Below are 18,396 nucleotides of genomic sequence, written 5' to 3'. Positions count from 1 at the left end.
ACCACGAAAGCTCATGCTCCAAAACGTCTGTTAGTCTATAAGGTGCCACAGGATTCTCTGCTGCTTTTACAGATCCAGACTAACACGGCTACCCCTCTGAAAAATAAGTAAAGTTACTCATGCATGTAAGTAGTTGCAAGACTGGGGCTTTAGTGTTCCTCACTGTAAGCATAAACAGAAGTGAGGTGGAAGCCTATGTCCAACGTACACAAACCCACATTTAGGGCATGCGCACACAGCAAAATTGGGTGCACCGTAAAGCTAACATCATCACTGTTTGCTCTGTGCAATCAGTAAAGTACTAACTCTTAGCAGACCTGGTTAATCTTTGCCAGAGGACACTTTGCTTTCATAATGCTTTTCAGCAGCATAAATAACAAAGCAAAGTGCAGCACAGCAACAAATCCTGCTGAACACCAGAGGATTCTTGAAACCTGCGGTAAGTAATCATTTTACCATGGGGACTTCAAATGTGTATTACCAGCGTTGCATGTAATTTATGTTATGCCATTTGATTCACATGGTGGCGCCTTTTATTCTGTTTGGTACAAGGAAATCTGTCTTAAGCAACCATTCCAGGATGCAATAGCCATGATGATATTTAAAATGCACATAGCACGTTACCTGATCAGAGCACTGTATAAACACTAATCAACTAATCTTCACAGCAGGGGAGCAAGCAATTTTATGGTGACAGTAATTTAACAAGGATTTAGCATAAAAATGTCCCTTGTAGGCAGTGCTGATCTCTATGAGCGAAATCCTGATCACACTGAAGTCAGGGAAAAGCTGCTATTGATTTTTATGAAGGCAGAAATTAATCCCGTGCCTCGGAGAAGGGGAGTGCTCAAAGAATGGAGCATTCAGGAACTAGGGAATCTGCTTATTTTATTTTTCCCTGCTTAGAAATTGCTATCTTATAACCAGAATGAAGGATGGGAAGCAGCACCATCTGGTGAATAAGATTATGTATTTGATGGAGGTGTTTCTCCTTTGTGCCTTAGCATATTACTAGTATAGCAGTTTTCACCTTGTGCAGTTTGAGCTAGGAGTTCTGGAGAGCTTGTAAAGGAAGTAGGGCATGTCCTCTACAATGTAGGACTTTTAAAGTAGCCAGTATTTCAACTATCCTACAGAAGACTGTATTCAGGGATGTCTTTTTTTGAATCACAGAGACAGTGCCTCTAGCACAGGTAAGTTAGTGGTATCCAGACAGGGAACAAGTTCCACCAGAGGCAGGGCATTTACCCCAGCCCTCCTCTCAGTTTGCTGGTGGGATTTTAATAAGGTGGCTCCAGCTAGTCACAGGGTTTTCTCCATCATGCCACTGGGGAAGCAAGAGCTGCCATTCTCAGTTGTAAAATCAGAGCGACAGGACAAATGCTGACTTATATCAGTCAAACATGATTACCAAGTCCACTAAAGCAAACTGCCCTAAGCACCGCCATCCTCTGAGTCTCAGCATGTTCTTGTGTCATTTGTCTGTTTCAACAGAAAGTTCTGCATGGCAGGAACCACATCTCCTACAACCCTCAGCACTTTGCCAATGCTTAACATAGAACAAGAGGAAAACTGAGGCAGGGGGGTGAAGTGATTTCTCTAAGGCTACACAGGAAGCCAGTGCAGACCTGGACTTGAACTCAGGCACACCTCACTTCAAATCCTGTGTTTATATCCAGTCTAGACTAGACTGAGATCTACTGATGAAAAGCACTATAAAATAGTGAAATATTATTCTAATTTTGTGCAAGTTGCATTGTATTTACGTTTTAAGAAATTGTAAGCAATTGTCTTTGGTAACAGAAACCCTGAATCATAAAGTATGTGTAGGATATTGTAGCTTGTGCTTTATAACACATTCTGATTTAAATAGCGTCTCTTGCTAATTATAATTATCTGATCTGGCAAACTGTGAAAGGCAAATACAGCAACCACAGCAAATATGAAGTCCGGAGCAAAGCCTCCCAGTCTTACTGAGGGGTAAAATACTCTGAAAGCTTGCAGGGCAAAGATTCTTTTAAAAAGACTGTTTCATTAGATAGTCCCTTAATCCATGAAGCTTTAAAATCATATTCCTGAATGCATTAAGTGACTTGCTTCTCATCTTGTATATGCCTTAAATAAAATCCCTTTTCAATCAGTATATATCCTTGGAACTATCCTTCTTTTATGGGACAAAAAGTCAGATTTTAAATTACTGCAGAGGTGTTAATTGCCCACTTTATCTTGAATGCTCTCTTGCAACATGTGTTAACTCTTTATTCTTAATAATCTGTTCCACCTTGGATTTAGTTGTGACACTCTGATTACCTTTTGCAAACCTGAAGACAAGTTCTGTATAGCCCAAAAGCTTGTCTATTTTGTCAACAGAAGTTGGGCCAGTAAAAGATATTACCTCACACACCTTATATCTCTCAGATTTTAAATTATTTTTAAAAAAATTGAAATCAATAGCCAACTTTCCCCTCACCTCTGTTCTTGGCTCAGCTCAATGACAAACTATTAGAGAATCAGATACAGTGTATCTTAGTGCAGAGTTAGGCCCATAATATTGAAAAACTGAATTATCACCCAAAAACTTAATTATATTTGAATTTCTCTTTCTACTCCTAAAGATCAGTCCAGTTTCCAAACTGCAGGACTTTGGAAGGCATGCCAAACCTACATTTTAAAATAATTGTAATATTAAATGAGCATAAACATTTTTGACCAGCCCTAAAACAGAAATGGCAGGCTGACCTGGGTCTTCTGTTTAAATGCCCAAGGGTATTTCTAGCACAGTTAAGAAAACACATTCTGTTGTTATACTTATCCAATATTTTAGCACAAGACCCTGATCCTGTAAGGTACTAAATGCCCCATTTCATCCACTGAAATTAGTGGAATTGAGCAATTTGCACCATCAGGTCCTTAAAATATATTATGAATGCTTGAAAAATGCCCTAATTTGTAATTCTTTGGGCCTCAGTTTTGTCATGCACTCCATTCAGACACAGGGCTCACGCCTCAAGAGAATTCATTGCAGAGGTCAGGCCCCCACTTGCCTTGTCCTCTACAATTCTGATACAGACAGCGTGGGTCTCTACAGTGTTACAACAGTTTCATTCAGGTATTATTTCACTGACTAGAATGGAGCCACACTAGCCTGAAGCTAGAGTAACCAGTGTTGGCATCTCTCATGATTTTATTGTGAGTCTTGCAATATTTGGTATGTTTCTTAAAGTCCAAGCTCCTGGAGTCAGGTGAAAGCATGAGATTAATCTGTGCATGGGAGGTTAGGTTAGATATTAGGAAACATTTTTTAACTATAAGGATAGTTAACCTCTGGAACAGGCTTCCAAAGAAGGTGGTGCAATCCCCATTATTGCAGGTTTTTAAGAACAGGTTGGACAAACACCTGTCAGGGATGGTCTAGGTTTACTTGGTCCTTCCTCAGTGCAGAGGGTGGACTTGATGACCTCTCAAGGTCCCTTCTGGCCCTACATTTCTATGAATGTGAGAATCTCAGATTTCAATTACAAAGAAAAGTAAATCTCTACCCAGAATCAGGCCCATATTATATTAGATTCTGACTATGAATTGAAAATTGAAATGCAATGTGATTAACTCTATGAAAGTTAATCAGTCAGCCACAAAAACAACCAAGCCAGAGGAAAAAAAAAACCTATTATAGTTAGGTAGCGCAAGACAAACTAATCAAAAATTTAAAACAATACAGAAAATTGGAATTAATGTGGAAATACAGCTGTAATTGAAACATCTTGTCTGAGCCACTAAAATGACTTCTTGAACAGGGACATTCAAACTCAATATGTATTTCACATTCCAAGTAAATATGAATTGGCTGATAAATCTGTGCATATAAAATTCCAATTGTATGTTTAGTGTTAGGCACTAAAAGAGATGACAGTGAAGAATAGTGGTGGCTTTGATGTGAAATGAAATATTCATTGATATCAATGATAACTAGATAAATTGTGACTAGAGCTGAGTAAATAGTTCACAATGAATAATTTATCCAAATGTGCCCAAAGCATAGGCTTGAAGAGAATCTGTGAACAGATTAGGCTTAGCTCTGGTTCATGTGTTATGAGAGTTGATTTCTTTTCAAATGGTTTTATTCATATTTTCTGGAGAGTATTAGCGCCAAATGTTCAAATTAGGAGCTTTGTAAAACTAGTCAGATAAGTCATGAGGTATTGTTTCTGTGTCCTGACCGGATGAGAACACAAGAATAGCCATTTTAAATAATATGTATGTGAATTTTAAACTTGATTGCTATGAACACTTGCAGATGTTCTGCTTTTCTGCAATATTTGCAAACAGAAGTCTGCTTTTCACAAATATTCATGCTTCTAAAACCTACGGGATCAAATATTTGCAGAAAGACAATAAAAAGATACAGACACAAAGTGAAGCATATTCCTTTAAAAATGTGTGATTATTCACTGAAAATATTTTGTAATACTTGTCCAGTCCTAATTGCAATATTTTTCTATTTGTGCAATGTAACATGATGGCAAGTGGATATTAATGGGATAAAATAAATCTGCTCCCTCCAGAGAGAGAGCCAAGAGACAGCAGTGAGCAAATACCTGTGATAATATTCTTTGGAGTTGAGTCCCTGCTGGGATGCAAGGCCACTGTTGGTGCAGAGACCTTCAATTTACACCTTCCTGAGTGAAATTTAGTGAATGTGGCCCTGTATTTCTCAAACCAATTCACAACCCTTGTGCCATTTGTTTGGCCCAGCTGCAGGTAAATTCATGTTTAGAAAGGAGTTCAGCTCTGATACTCACATCCAGATTAAGATTCCAAACTCAGTTGATGATGGGTTTATAGTTTTTAGCAGACAAAATAATGTACTTCCTGCAACCAGAAGGAAAGAACGCAAACAGAAATGGGTTGACTTCTATGGGTCTGATCTTAAACCCATTGAAGTCAACAGAAAATAATGTCATTATCTTCAGTGAGTTTTTGATTATGTTCTCCCATGTTATTCTGGGACATCTGCCCTCTGAGGTACAAAATACTAGGGTATCTTCCTGCCCTTCCTACCACATACACCCTGGGTACTACCTGACCATCCCACCCATAGGAGATGGCACAACCCACACAAACTTCTGCTCCTGGGGTTGCCACAGCTACTGACCTCATCAAGCAGGGAACAGCATTTGCTGAATCCACCCTGCTGCCACCTTGCGGTCAATCCCACAGACAGTACCTGCATGGTGGTAACTGGCCACTCCTAGACCCAAGCTTTTCCTGTCCTGCTTGCAGCTCCCAAGCCAACCCATCCCTGCAGCTCCCAGACACTCTGGAGACAGAGCTACCTCGTGCAGGCACTGGTGCCCCATGGCTCCCCCACCTCATTCCCTAGGTCTTTAGGGAGCCTGTAGGAGTGTGATTGACAGCAATGGGACTTTTAATGTCCTCAGAAGACTTCTGGATTTCCTGGGACAGCTACCTAAAAAAAAGGGATGACCCCAGGAAAACCAGGAGAGTTGGCAACCCTAGTTATCAGGTCTATGGTATGTTGGAAACTGGAATATTATTCTTGACCAAGAAGTTAAAGAGGCCTGTAAAAGGAAATTAACTTCTAAAATGTCCCTGAGTGCGAAAAGAAAATATTTTTTTGCAATGTTGAAAAAATGAACCCATTCCAGTGGGTTTACTGGTTTCTGAAGGGAAGAACATTATTTCACATTCTTTCTAGATGGGTTTTTTCACTGAGGTATCTCACTGTTACACAGAGTGTAAGAGTTTTGGGGTTTGCTATAAAAAGCCAGGCACCCTTTGCTGAAATGCAGCATCTTGTAAATCTGACAATAATCAGCGTATTTAAAAGCAGTGATGGAGAAACCAGTTCAGAGGCAATAAGAACCAGTCCAGACATGTCCCCTCAAATTGTATTCAGCTTTCGACAGTGATTCCTGCCTGCCTAACTCTTCCCCTTTTCTTGACTCACAAGATTTCTGGATCTCCTAACCCAGTGGCCCTCCTGTTGTGAACAATCTTAGAGCCTTAGTGTCAAAAGCAATCTCCAGCACTGTAGTATTTTGGCTCACTAGAGGTGCCATACTTTAGACAGGCACATGTGTCCATACGAATAAAGTAGCATCCACTGCATAGTCTCCCCTCTATGTCCTTTGGCCTAAATTAAATACACAGCATCTTCAGTGACCTACCCTTGCTTTTTTGGCAATAACACTGGATGGTCATGGGGATGAAAGAGGTGAAGCAGAGGAGGATCATGTAGGAGAATTGCAGGGAGGCTAAGCGCACCAGTAAGAACAGAGTTGGGCCACACAAAAATTTAATCATTGAAGAGATCATCACAGGATCATCTATTATATGGGGATGAGAGAGTAATTTTGTACTAGGTTTATTTATTTATTTTGCACTTACTAACCAATTTGTTTTGCCACACACAGTAATTCCACTGGAAGATGAAGCCCCCGCTCTACCTGTGTTTGTTACTTGCTGGGCTTCACGCTGTTGCCCATTGCGATCACCTGCCTGACCACCACAATGGACATGACCATCATGAAGGTACAGTTCATGAGGAACACCATGAGGAACACCATCATGTAGGTGACTGGCTCAAACTAGCTCCTAGCAATGCTGATTTTGCCTTTAGACTCTACAAGCAGATTACCTCAGAAGCCCCTAAGAAGAACATTTTCTTCTCTCCTATTAGCATCTCTACTGCCTTTGCAATGCTGGCCCTTGGTGCTAAATCAGCCACTCTGACTCAGATTCTGGAAGGACTTGCCTTTAATCTGACAGAACTTCAGGAGAAGGAGATTCATGATGGTTTCCATAATCTCATCCACATTCTAAACCATCCTGACAGTCAGCTTCAACTCGATATGGGAAACGCCTTGTTTCTAAAAGAAAAACTAAAAACACTAGAGAAGTTTTTAGCTGACGCCAAAAACCTGTATGAAGGAGAAGCTTTTAGTATCAACTTCAAGAATACTGCAGAAGCTCAGAAACATATCAATGATTATGTAGAGAAGAAAACACATGGGAAAATTGTTGAATTAGTCAAGGATCTTGATCCAGAGACTGCAATGATTTTGGTTAGCTATATCTTCTTTAAAGGTAAGTAGACATATACAGACAGATGTCTGTTTAATATGTTTTAGACTGCTGAGTATGAATGGTCTTAGAATCTAAGACAAGAAAACTACAGTTCTTTTTTATAATCTATAGGGAACTGTACAGATTGTTGTTCTTGTAAACTGACCTATCTTGACAGTTATCAAGTCATTCAATTATGATTTCAAATAAGTGTGTTGATGTAGAAAGAAATGGGTGGAAAACCAAATGCCTACATCCCTGTTCACCTAGCTGTGAAAAGCAGCTGCAGGCTCACTCTGCTATGAGAGGAAACATGAACTGCACCCTGTAGCACAAGGCACACAGCAAACTTACATCATCACAGAATTTTGAGGCAAAGGGAGGCCCATATCATTCCCCCACAGGTAAAGAATTCATCTGGAAATAGAGCTTGCTTTAGAGAGAGTTAGTAATAAGTACAATGTTGCACCCCTCACCTCTCCCCCATTTTTGCTTGTGAGCATTAAGGGATGAATGAACTACCTGATCCTTCTTATCTGTCTCTTTCAAAGGTTGCATGATTGAAGGGTGGCCAATCTACTGCAAACAAATATTTTTCAGACATGCTTTGTGCCTTGTTAGAACTACCATTGCTGCTGCTACAATATGGCATTGTACAATGAAACTAGTCAGTGTAAGCAGAGTAAAGTGAGTTTTAATGCCCGTTATAGGCCTGATCCAAAGCCCACTGAAGTCAATAGGAGTCTTTCCACTGAAGTCAATGAGTTTTGGATCAGGCCCTTTGACCACATCACAGCTAAAGCGAGCTTCATATATAAAGTGTTGCACTTACCGTACAGTGAAACTACGGATGTCTCCACAAGAGAATGTGAGCCTGTGACATCTGAATTGAAATCCACATTATTCAAGTGGGTTCGAAAGAAAGTAAACCAGGTCCCAAGTCTAGGGAAAAAACCACAATTGATCTTCCCGACAGCACATAATTTGGCCTCAATTAATCATAAATCCACACAAATAGAGTAATTTGTCTTTCCTCAAAACTACAGTTTTAAAAACATTTAACCATTCATTCAAAGTTATATGTCTGGGCAATACAGAGATGCCCCTATAATATTATTCTAATAAAGGAAGAAAAATAGTCTTGTGATTAGAGTACAGGATTAGGAGTCTGGTCCAGTTCCCATGTTTTTTAACCTCTCTGTGCCTCCTTGACTATGAAATAGGGATAATAATACTTCCCTATCTCAGTGGGGCATTGCTAGGGCCCTACCAAATTCACAACTATGGAAAATGCGTCACGGACCGTTAAATCTGGTCTCTCCCTGTGAAATCTGATCTTTTGTGTGCTTTTACCCTCTACTATACAGATTTCATGGGGGAGACCAGCATTTCTCAAATTGGGGGTCCTGACCCAAAAGGGAGTTGCAGGGGGGTCATTAGGTTATTTTAGTGGGGTCATGGTATTGCCATCCTCACTTCTGCACTGCTGCCTTCAGAGGTGGGCAGCCGGAGAATGGCGGCTGTTGGTTGGGTGCCCAGCTCTGAAGGCGGCGCCCCACCAGCAGCAGTGCAAAAGTAAGGGTGGCAATCCCATACCATGCCACCCTTACTTCTGCACTGCTGCCTTCTGAGCTGCTTGGCTGGAGAGTGGCAGCTGCTGACTGAGGGCTCAACTCTGCAGGCAGCAGCACAGAAGTAAGGGTGGCAATACTGGACCTTGCCATCCTGACTCCTGGGCGGCTGCTGGCAGTGGCTCTGCCTTCAGAGCTGGGCAGCTGGAGCACCACCAGCAGCAGTGCAGAAGCAAGGGTAGCAGTACCACAACCCTCCCTACAAACCCCTGCAACCCCAGTCCCCAACTCCTTTTTGAGTTGAGACTCCTACAATTACAACACCGTGAAATTTCAGATTTAAATAGCTGAAATTGTGAAATTTACTATTTTAAAACTTGCGTGACTGTGAAATTGACCAAAATAGACTGTGAATTTGGCAGGGACCTAGGCATTGTAAGGCTTATTGTAATTCCTTAATGTTTCTGGGGTGTTCCACTATGATTAGGTATTTCTAAGGCCTACAAATAAATACATGTTGCAAAACAAATAATCCATTATAAATAAAAATTAGCTTTTAAATTACATATACATATACCCTTACATGGTTCACCTGGACTGTATGTCTAATTCTTCTTTTCCGGAATATTCAACTGCATTCTCTTTCTTTCCGTTAGGCAAGTGGGAAAAACCTTTTTTGCCAGAGGACACTAAAGAAAGAGACTTCTTTGTGGATGAGGAAACAATCGTTAAAGTTCCTATGATGCACAGAATGGGCAGGTTTGACCTCCATTTCGATACGGAGCTGTCTTGTACAGTGGTCCAACTGTATTACAATGGAAGTGCAACAGCATTTTTTATTCTGCCTAACAAAGGAAAAATGAAGCAGGTAGAAGATGCTCTGTGGAAAGAAACTGTGTCCAGATGGTCAAATGCACTCCATCTAAGGTAATCTTCTGGCAATCAGGTACCATTTCAAAGTATTATGGAGTCGCCAATTCAAGTATGGAGGCATGGCACATCTGAAGTGCTAATGTACTTTGAAAAGTAAAACTGTGAAAATGACACGGTGGGGGTCCATGTTTATATCGCTCAGTGACTCCAAATCAGACCTGCTCAGTTTAACAATTTTTTCTCCTAATTGCTAACCCTGTAAACTCACCCTGAGCTTTCAGAGTCAAACTGGGTTCTTTTTTTGCTCAGGCATTCCCATCAATAAAGATCTTGCAATTGAAATATATTTAATCATTCTTCCAGTGGTGCATGGGCTGGAATAGAATCCAGATTTCTCTCCCAGAGCTGCATCGGCTCTGCAGGGCTGTCAGGAATATAAAGTAGTAAACGTGCGTTTGAGTCACTAATGTAATCAGTTTGGTTGATCAAGAAGATGCAATTTTCACAGTCACTTTTCAGGATAGAATCGCATTTTGAAGTATCTTAACAAATTGCCAGTGGTATTAACACCATTCATAAACCAGAATCACAACTAACAGAGAATTCAATCACACGGTTATGTAGACCACAAGAATCTCATTCTTTGAAACAAGTTAAGAAAATTATGAAAAACTCTTTCACCTAGAAGACAAAGGGGAAATGACAGGCACAAAATGTATTACTGATTCATTTTCTAAATCTGAAGATTTAGAAATACTAGAAATACTTGTTATAGACTCGTATATACTGTGACAGGGTCAGGACAGATAGCTACAGAAGAGTGATAGAAGGCAGATATATTAGCCCCAGGTTAAGTAGGTCCCCTTTCCCTGGGTAAGATAACAGGGAAGGTTCCAGAACAATCAGGAACTTTCTGGAAACAATTAAGGCAGACAGGCTGATTAGAACACCTGCAGCCAATCAAAGAACTGCTAGAATCAATTAAGGGCAGGCTAAATTCAAGGCACCTGGGTTTAAAAAAGGAGCTCACTTTTCAAGTTGGGTGCAACGGTGGAGACTTGGGGCAAAGAGGCCACAAGGGAGCGAGAGTGAGAAGGGTGTCTGCTGAGGAATGAGAGACAACATTATCCACAGACCATAAACTCTCCCCTGCGAAGACACCAGGGAGGATCAAGTCCCTGTGGTGAAATAAGAAGGTTGTTGGAGGAGGCTCACGGGAAGTAGTCAGGGAGTTGTAGCTGTCATGCAGCTGTTACAGGAGGCACTATAGACAGCTGCGATCCACAGGGCCCTGGGCTGGAACCCGGAGTAGAGGGCGGGCCCAGGTTCCCCCCAAACCTCCCAACTCCTGATCAGACACAGGATGAGTTGACCCCGACTGTGGGTTCCACCAGAGGGGAAGATCTCTGAGGCAAGCAAATCCACCAATAAGTGTAGGACCCACCAAGGTAGAGGAGGAACTTTGTCACAATACATTACAATGATCATTGAATTCCATGATCAACAAGAGTTATAGTTATCTGTGGATTTCCTGATTTTCTAGGCTTTTTTTTTTCAAGCTATAATGTTCTGATGAAGTTCTCTTAGCTCCCACTGCTGGAATCAACGCCAGCAACAACTTTCCACTGCTGCAACTTGTTGGTAAGAGAAGAGATGCTAGAACCATTAGAGAAGTTGCATCGGTCAAGTCAGCCGACTTTCTGAGTTCCTCATTGATTTACTATTAATAATCAAGATAAGCCTATTTGCATCCATGGCTCTCACTACATCTGCCTGAACTCTTTTAATAAAGTCTTGTGTTTGCTAAAATAGCTGCAGTTTTGTAAAGCATTTGGTGCGGCATCTAATAAAATCGTACTAGATAAATTAGTTCACGTTGGTTTGAATATGGGCATGGGATGAAGGAGTGTAATCAAAATGTGCTGATAAAGAGCAATATGGGCCTGATCCAAAGCCTACTGAAGTTAATTGGAATCTGTCAATATATGTCAGTGGGCTCTGGATCAGGTCCAAAGTCAAGCTGGGCCGGGAGTCTATTGAGGCAGAGATCAGTGTTAGTTCTGGTCATATTTAACAAGTAGGTTAACAATCTGGAAGAAGGTGGAAGAAACACGCTAATTTGGTTTGGTAGTGCTAATTAGCTAGATGATACTAAAGGGGAAGATGTTGCAGAAGTTACTCAGGATACTGAAATATAAAGCGTCACAGAGGAGTTAGAGATATCAGGCAGTAAATTGGATAGCAGCTGGCAATGTGATACTGACAAAAAAAAGTTACTGTAATTCTCTGCTGCATACTCTGGACCATCTTGGGCTAAATTCATCATTGGTGTAAGTCCACTGAAAAGCAACAAAAAATATGAGAGACCACATGAACTAAATGGCCAGTTTTAGACCTGGTGTAGTATCACCAAAGGCAGAGGTGTTACATCAGAGATGAGTTTGACCCACTAGCTGCATTACCATTTGAAAACACTGGAAATCAGAGGGACAGTTAGTCCTGTACACAAAGGAGCATGCCTACTCCCTGGGGTTTTCCTGTAACAGTCACAGAATCTAAATAGCTTGTACACTGTATTCAGACCTAAGTGAGATATTTTAGCATCTTGTTATGTTTCTTCTTCTAACAGCTCAGCAAACCTGTACATTCCAAAATTTTCAATCTCTGCTACCTATGATTTAAAGAACCATCTCACCAAAATGGGCATTACTGATGTGTTCACCAAACAAGCTGATCTGTCTGGAATCACTGGGGAGCCTGAGCTGCAGGTTTCAAGAGTAAGTTTGCAAATGCGGGGATTCTCTTTTCCTTTTCAAAATGCCATGTTAAAATGTACCTTGCTTAGCAGAGCGTCACCATGTCTGATTGTCAGTCATAATGGGCTGGATCCACCCCTGGCTTAACTCTGCTCAGATCAGGGGGTTTTACAGCAGGGATGAATTCTCAACAGAAGCTGCCAAAGGTGCCTGGAAGATGCTGCCCAGCCTCCTGCCCCAGGAAAGCAGGATTGAAGCGCAGGCTGGCCACTCCAATAAGTCTGGAAGAGGTGCAAGCAGGGGGTAGGAAACTAAATGGCATCCCATTCCCCACAAGATGGCAACTCAAGGTTGAGATATCATGAAGGGGTGGGTCACAGAGAAGGAAAAGAAGATCTCAGGGTTAAGGGATACACTGCAGATAAGCATCTATGTTTTTGGACTAATTTCTGGAATTTAACTGGATGTCATTTATAGCAGCTGTGTAGATGCGTTTGCCCAAATACCTTCAGTTGTTTCCTTTCCCTCAGGTGTAAAGAGACTAATAAAAGCAATTTAGATGCTTCTCTCATATTTATTGGTCTTAGAGGGCACAAGAGGTACTTACGCCTTGTGCTGGTCCTCTGCACACAGTTGAATTTCAGCCATAAACCCTCAGAAACCAGTTCTCCATCCCTTCCAGATATCTTGGAGGTCTGCAATTGAGACTGTCCTTTGTATATGGAAACAACCTCCTTCACAGAGGGGAGGATCAAACAGATCCATCATGTCCAGTTTTGGGCACCACACTCTAAGCAACGTGGACAAACTGGAGTCCAGAGGAGAGCAAAGACAATGAAAAGAAGTGTACAAAACCTGACCTATGAGGAAAGGTTGAAAATATTGGACATATTTAGTCTAGAGAAGAGAGAGTGGAGGACATAAAGAAAGTCTTCAAATATGTAAAAACGTGTTATAACTATAAGGAGGTATAGACCTATAACTAAAATTTTTCATTGATCAATTGTTTTTCATGTCTACCAAGGGTAGACCAAGAAGTAATCAGCATACTTTGCAGCAAGGGAGATTTAGGTTAGATAGTAGGAAAAACTTGCTAATTATAAAGACAGTTAAGCACTGGAACAAGTTACCTAAGAAGGTGGAGGAATACCCATCATTGGCAGCTTTTAAGAAGAGGTTGATGAACATATATGAAGGACATAAATCCACACTGTTTAGAGGTCAAGCATAGGAGTTTATTACACACAGCACTGGCGGAGTGTCACCTTGCTTATTAGGTTCAGAGACACTGCTAATTAATTGATTATAATAGAATATATAGATTTTCCATGGGTGGGGGAAAATGATGAGGTAAGCAGTTCCACAGCCCAGGACAGGTTTTGCAGCAAGACAAGATAGCACATTAGCCAATGGTTAAAAGGTTACATAATGTCTCCGCCCATGGTCTCAAATTAGCAATTTAACATTTAATTAATACTTTGATAAAATGCTATTAGTATAATATATATATAATTCTGATTTGGGGTCCATAGGAATGGAGCAACGCCTTTGATTGTTCAACAGGTACATTCCTAGGGGTTAAAGCAAAGAAACAGTGAAAGTATATGACAATACAGATTGTTTCCTTTATGTCTTAAGGCAAGCATTGGTCCCTTGGAAGGGAGGTGGAAGGAAGCCATACTTTATACTGATGTGCCAATTTTCATAAACTTGAGATTGGATCTGTGGGAAGAACATTCCCTACAGAAGAGACTAAGAGACTGACACAATTGGAACAGGGATCTTTTGTTCAATTTGAAACATAATTATTCATTTATTGCTTCAACATCTGGCATTTCTACTGACCAAGCATATCTTAGCAAAGGCAATGTAACCTTGTTTACCCCAGCTTTCTCTTAGCTGATCACTATTTGCTAGGCCTTTGGTCTCCTGACCAAACTCTGGACTTTGGGTCTGGAAAAGAGCTGGCACAATCCATATACCAGGTTGTTGTATAAAATGCATATGGATTTTAACTTTTCAATATGTCAGACATGGTCTAGATATACTTAATCCTGCCTCAGCGCAGGGGGGTGGATTAGATGACTTCTTCGGATCTCTTCCAGCCCTGAATTTCTATGATTCAATTATCTTGTTTCTCAGAGATGTGGCAATGGCTAGAATAAGAAAATGTCCTCTCTTTCTGTAGTGTCCGTTCAGTCCTGTCCATCTGCCCACTCTTCCCCAAGAGACTTTCTAAACACCTCTAGAAGCCATCAGAGTCACCTTTACTTACAAGCTACCGTTCTCTGCCCAGAACTGCAATGTGTGCTTTATCTCCCACAGGTTGTCCATAAGGCCGTGCTGAACATTGATGAGAGAGGCACAGAGGCATCAGCAGCCACTGCCGTTGAAATAATGCCGATGTCTGTTCCTCTAAACATTGAATTCAACTCTCCCTTCCTGGTGATGATTTTTGATAGAACTACCAACAGCACACTCTTCATTGGAAAGATAAATAACCCTGCTGAACCTTAAGTGCTATCAATTCAGATGGCTCTTACTAAATAAAGAAGCTTTGCCACCTGAATTGACTGGTTACAAGTATTCCTTGCTTTCTTAGTGAATACGCTCGCTCAGCATCAGAACCAATAGCAACTGGTACTGAAAACAATAAATTGGGCTTATGCAGCATAGTTATCTGATGTGGGCAGAAAAAAGTATTTTTTAATTAGGACAGCAAACAAAAACCATTTCTGACAGCTGAGAATTAAGAGACTTAAGTAAGATTTCCCAGATTCTCCAGCACACAGCCATGGTGATTTGCATCACAACAGAAGCTTCTTATTTAATTTTTGACTGTCAGCTAACGTGCTTTGGATGAAACGATGAACAATTTTGCTAACAGAGCAGAAGTGGTGTTATTCTGTCATAGCTGGAGACGTAGCACTGTTCTGGGAGGTAAAGGGAGCTGGAGGTTGGGAAAGGAAGGAGAGAAGATAAGGGAGATAAGAGGCTAGCCTTTTACTATGGTCACCATTGGGGATGGGCAAACCTATTTTAAAAGTACATAAGAAATTTTTCCCTCCTACCTCAAGCCTTTTCCCATTACCAGAATTGAGTGAGTACCAAATCTTCCTTTAGGGTCTGAAGTGAGCGTGCAGCTCCACATGAAACTTTAAGTGCTAATAATAAACCATTAAAAGGTTGTTCCCACAAGATGATGTAAATTCAGCAAGCCTGAATAGTTTGGGTGTGTATTTGAACTTCAGCTCTGTTAAGGGTGCACCCATCTCATGAGTCGGTGCAGGGTTATAGCTAGTTGAGCATGGGCTGTATTTTGACTGGTAATTATGCAGGCAGTGGGGAGTCCTCATCTTCCACTGGTGGACTTGGAGAAAGGATATATCTGGAGATATAGCACAGTTCAGCTGTTTCAATCACTCCTTTTAAAGGAGTTGAGGAATGAATATACACAATAGGCCAGATCCTCATAACCAGATATGCACTGCTGGATTCCACCCTAGTTCCAAGGCACAACTTAATGCAGATTTAGGGCTGTTCTAAGTTGTACTGGCTGGTAATAACCTCCAAAGGGCTGCTGTGGCAACCAATTATCAGACAGGTGTAGCAGCCACACACGCACTCCCTTTCTCCCACCATAACCCCGACAACAGGCTTGTTTCTGAGGGTGTAGAGTAGGAAGCATGCTGGCAACTCCACACACCCAGAGGGATCACCCCACATGGAGGAACTCTCACTTTGCAAGGCAGTGTCAATAAGGGCAAGGATATAGAGCATGAGTTTTCAGAGGAGGAAAACATGAAGATGATATCAATCTGGAGCATAGATTCCAAGGCCAGAAGGAACCATTTTGATCATCTAGTCTGACCTCCTGTATAACTCAGGCCACAGAACTTCCCCAGAATGATTCCTAGAGCACATCTTTTAGAAAAACATCCAAACTTGATTTAAAAATAGCTAGTGATGGAGAATCCACCACCACCCTTGGTAAATTGTTCTGATGGTTAATTAATCTCGTTAAAAATTTGACTTATTTCCAGTCTGAATTTGTCTAGTGTCAACTTTTCAAGCCATTAGACCATGTTATATCTTTCTCTGCTAAACCACAGGGTGTTCCCCATGTAGATACTTACAGAATGTAATCAACTCAATGCCTAAGTTCTCTTTATTAAGCTAAATAGATTGAGCACATTGAATCTATCAGTATGAGGCCTGTTTTCTAATCTTCTAAACATTCTCGTGGCTCTTCTCTGAACCCTCTCCAATTTATCAACATCCTTCTTGAATTGTGGGCACCAGATCCAGACACAGTATTCTAGCAGCGGTTGCACCAGTGCCAAATTTAGAGGTAAACTAATCTTTCTACTCCTAGCTGAGATGCCTCTGTATATGGATGTGAAACAGAGAGTAAAAGCACTGCCTCCACTTTCCCAGTTCCAAGGAACAGGAAAATATATTTGTAAACCTAGGCAAATGGAACTTCAAGAAACATTTCAGCTTGAAGTTCCCAACAGGAAAGCTAACTGAGAAACAGCTGTTAAATATCATTTTTCCAGGTTGACACACTTTCTCTAACTATAGGTGTGTAACCTACAAATAGACAAAAAATATGAACATCCCTAACTAGGATTCCTGCCAGCAACATCTACAATGAATGCACATATGCTATGCAGTCTTGTTGGTTCCTTCTCTCACTCACTCCCATCTGTTTGAATGGCACCCCGGCTAGGATCATTTGCATTAGGGCATACATAGCAACCATTTGTAAAGCAGCCCACATGATGATGCAAGCACTGTATCTTTTTGAAAGAAACCTCTACTGTGTAGCACTGACATCACCAGTCTCTTCCTGTTTCATCACACCTATTGATATTTCATTGCTAAAAACCTGGCCACCAGAAAAGACAACAGACAGACACACAGGACTTATTTGTTCACTTACACAGGTGCACCTCAGTTGGGCCAGATCTTCAGCCAGTTAGTTCAGCAGAGTCCCATTGCCTTCAATGGAGCTACAGCAATTTGCACCAGCTGAGAATCTGGCTCAGTGGATTTCAGTGGAGCAACTTTTTGTTTACTCCAGGGCATGTGAGAAGAAAATCAGGCCCCAAAATTCCAGCCATGCATAAAACTATGTACTGTTATCTCCCTTGTGAGCCATTTTGCTGGAACAGAGGAAGCAATGTATGTAGTAAAATATAATAAGAGAAAGGATTTCCTCACACAATTTCCAGGAGGGATTTGAAGGATGAGAGGATCTTGATTTTACATATTATTTGCTGCAGAATTTTTTAATCCATATGTTTTGGAGTAGCCTTTTCTCTTTCATCCACAATATCCCAGCTCTCTAATAATTTTAAGCCCAATTCAAGGGTGGGATCCAGAACTTCTGGAGCATTTAATGGGCTTTCTTGCATACTCCATGAGACTGAATCTAGATTTCTATATGGACGGGAACAGATGATTGGAATAGGCACTTGTGAGTAGGGTTTGGGATGTATAAACTTTCAATTTTCTTTACCTTATATGAGATTTCCATGAACAAGGCCCAAAGCAGCTTTCTGCCTCTAGGTTAAAAGCTACTTCGAGTAAAATGGTACCCTTCACCTAGTTAAACCACAAGGAGTTAGTTCCCAGCTCCTGGTCGGGAGAGGGATGAAGTGATGGTTGCAGGGAAGATGTGATTTTTTATTTGAGAAATGCTGAGAGAATGTATGGAAATGGAAATGTGAGAGATGTGCAGGTGTGGATGAGGGATAATGACCGTTCATTGGGCTATTAAGTATAGCCAGGAACGTGTCAAGGCCTAACAGACTTGGTGCTATCTGCACCTTCCAACTGTTATTTCAGAGAAAGGGCTGAGACCACGTCCATGGGGTTATCTCCTGTTTATCCCACTCTTTTTATATTTTTGGAGCACACATCGCTTGCAGTGATGGCTATCGTAAAAACCTTCAGTTCAAGGAGGACTGACCTAGGGTAAAGCTTGTCCAGCCTCAACCAGAGCTGGACCATGTTGTTGGGATCCAAGACACATGATGCCCTGATCTGCTCAGAAGACCTCCACTTGGGCCTCTTTCTAAATTAACCCCTTTGTGCCTCACAAA

General features: G+C 41.2%; 1 protein-coding gene across 1 annotated transcript; it reads left to right on the top strand.

Annotated features, from left to right (window-relative positions):
- The first annotated feature begins 332 nt into the window (after window positions 1-332).
- Window positions 333-16,005, top strand: LOC116826273 (alpha-1-antiproteinase 2-like). Its single transcript, XM_032782909.2, has 5 exons — window positions 333-439; window positions 6,435-7,107; window positions 9,314-9,584; window positions 12,160-12,307; window positions 14,612-16,005. Exons 2-5 carry the CDS (start codon window positions 6,450-6,452, stop codon window positions 14,801-14,803), a joined length of 1,269 nt encoding a protein of 422 aa, XP_032638800.1. The 5' UTR covers window positions 333-439; window positions 6,435-6,449; the 3' UTR covers window positions 14,804-16,005.
- The last annotated feature ends 2,391 nt before the right edge of the window (window positions 16,006-18,396 follow it).

The sequence above is a fragment of the Chelonoidis abingdonii genome, chromosome 4 (assembly GCF_003597395.2).
Source record: "Chelonoidis abingdonii isolate Lonesome George chromosome 4, CheloAbing_2.0, whole genome shotgun sequence".
Lineage (NCBI taxonomy): Eukaryota > Metazoa > Chordata > Testudines > Testudinidae > Chelonoidis > Chelonoidis abingdonii.
The sequence above is the reverse complement of the archived record's forward strand: the minus strand, read 5'-3'. Positions and strand labels throughout refer to the sequence as shown.

What these genes read in the sequence shown, in the direction of transcription:
- LOC116826273 (XM_032782909.2), top strand. Translation starts at nt 6,450, where the DNA reads ATGAAGCCCCCGCTCTACCTGTGTTTGTTACTTGCTGGGCTTCACGCT. An exon ending in TAGCTATATCTTCTTTAAAG is followed by an intron (nt 7,108 to 9,313) that starts GTAAGTAGACAT and finishes TCTTTCCGTTAG; the next exon opens with GCAAGTGGGAAAAACCTTTT. An exon ending in CTGAGCTGCAGGTTTCAAGA is followed by an intron (nt 12,308 to 14,611) that starts GTAAGTTTGCAA and finishes TATCTCCCACAG; the next exon opens with GTTGTCCATAAGGCCGTGCT.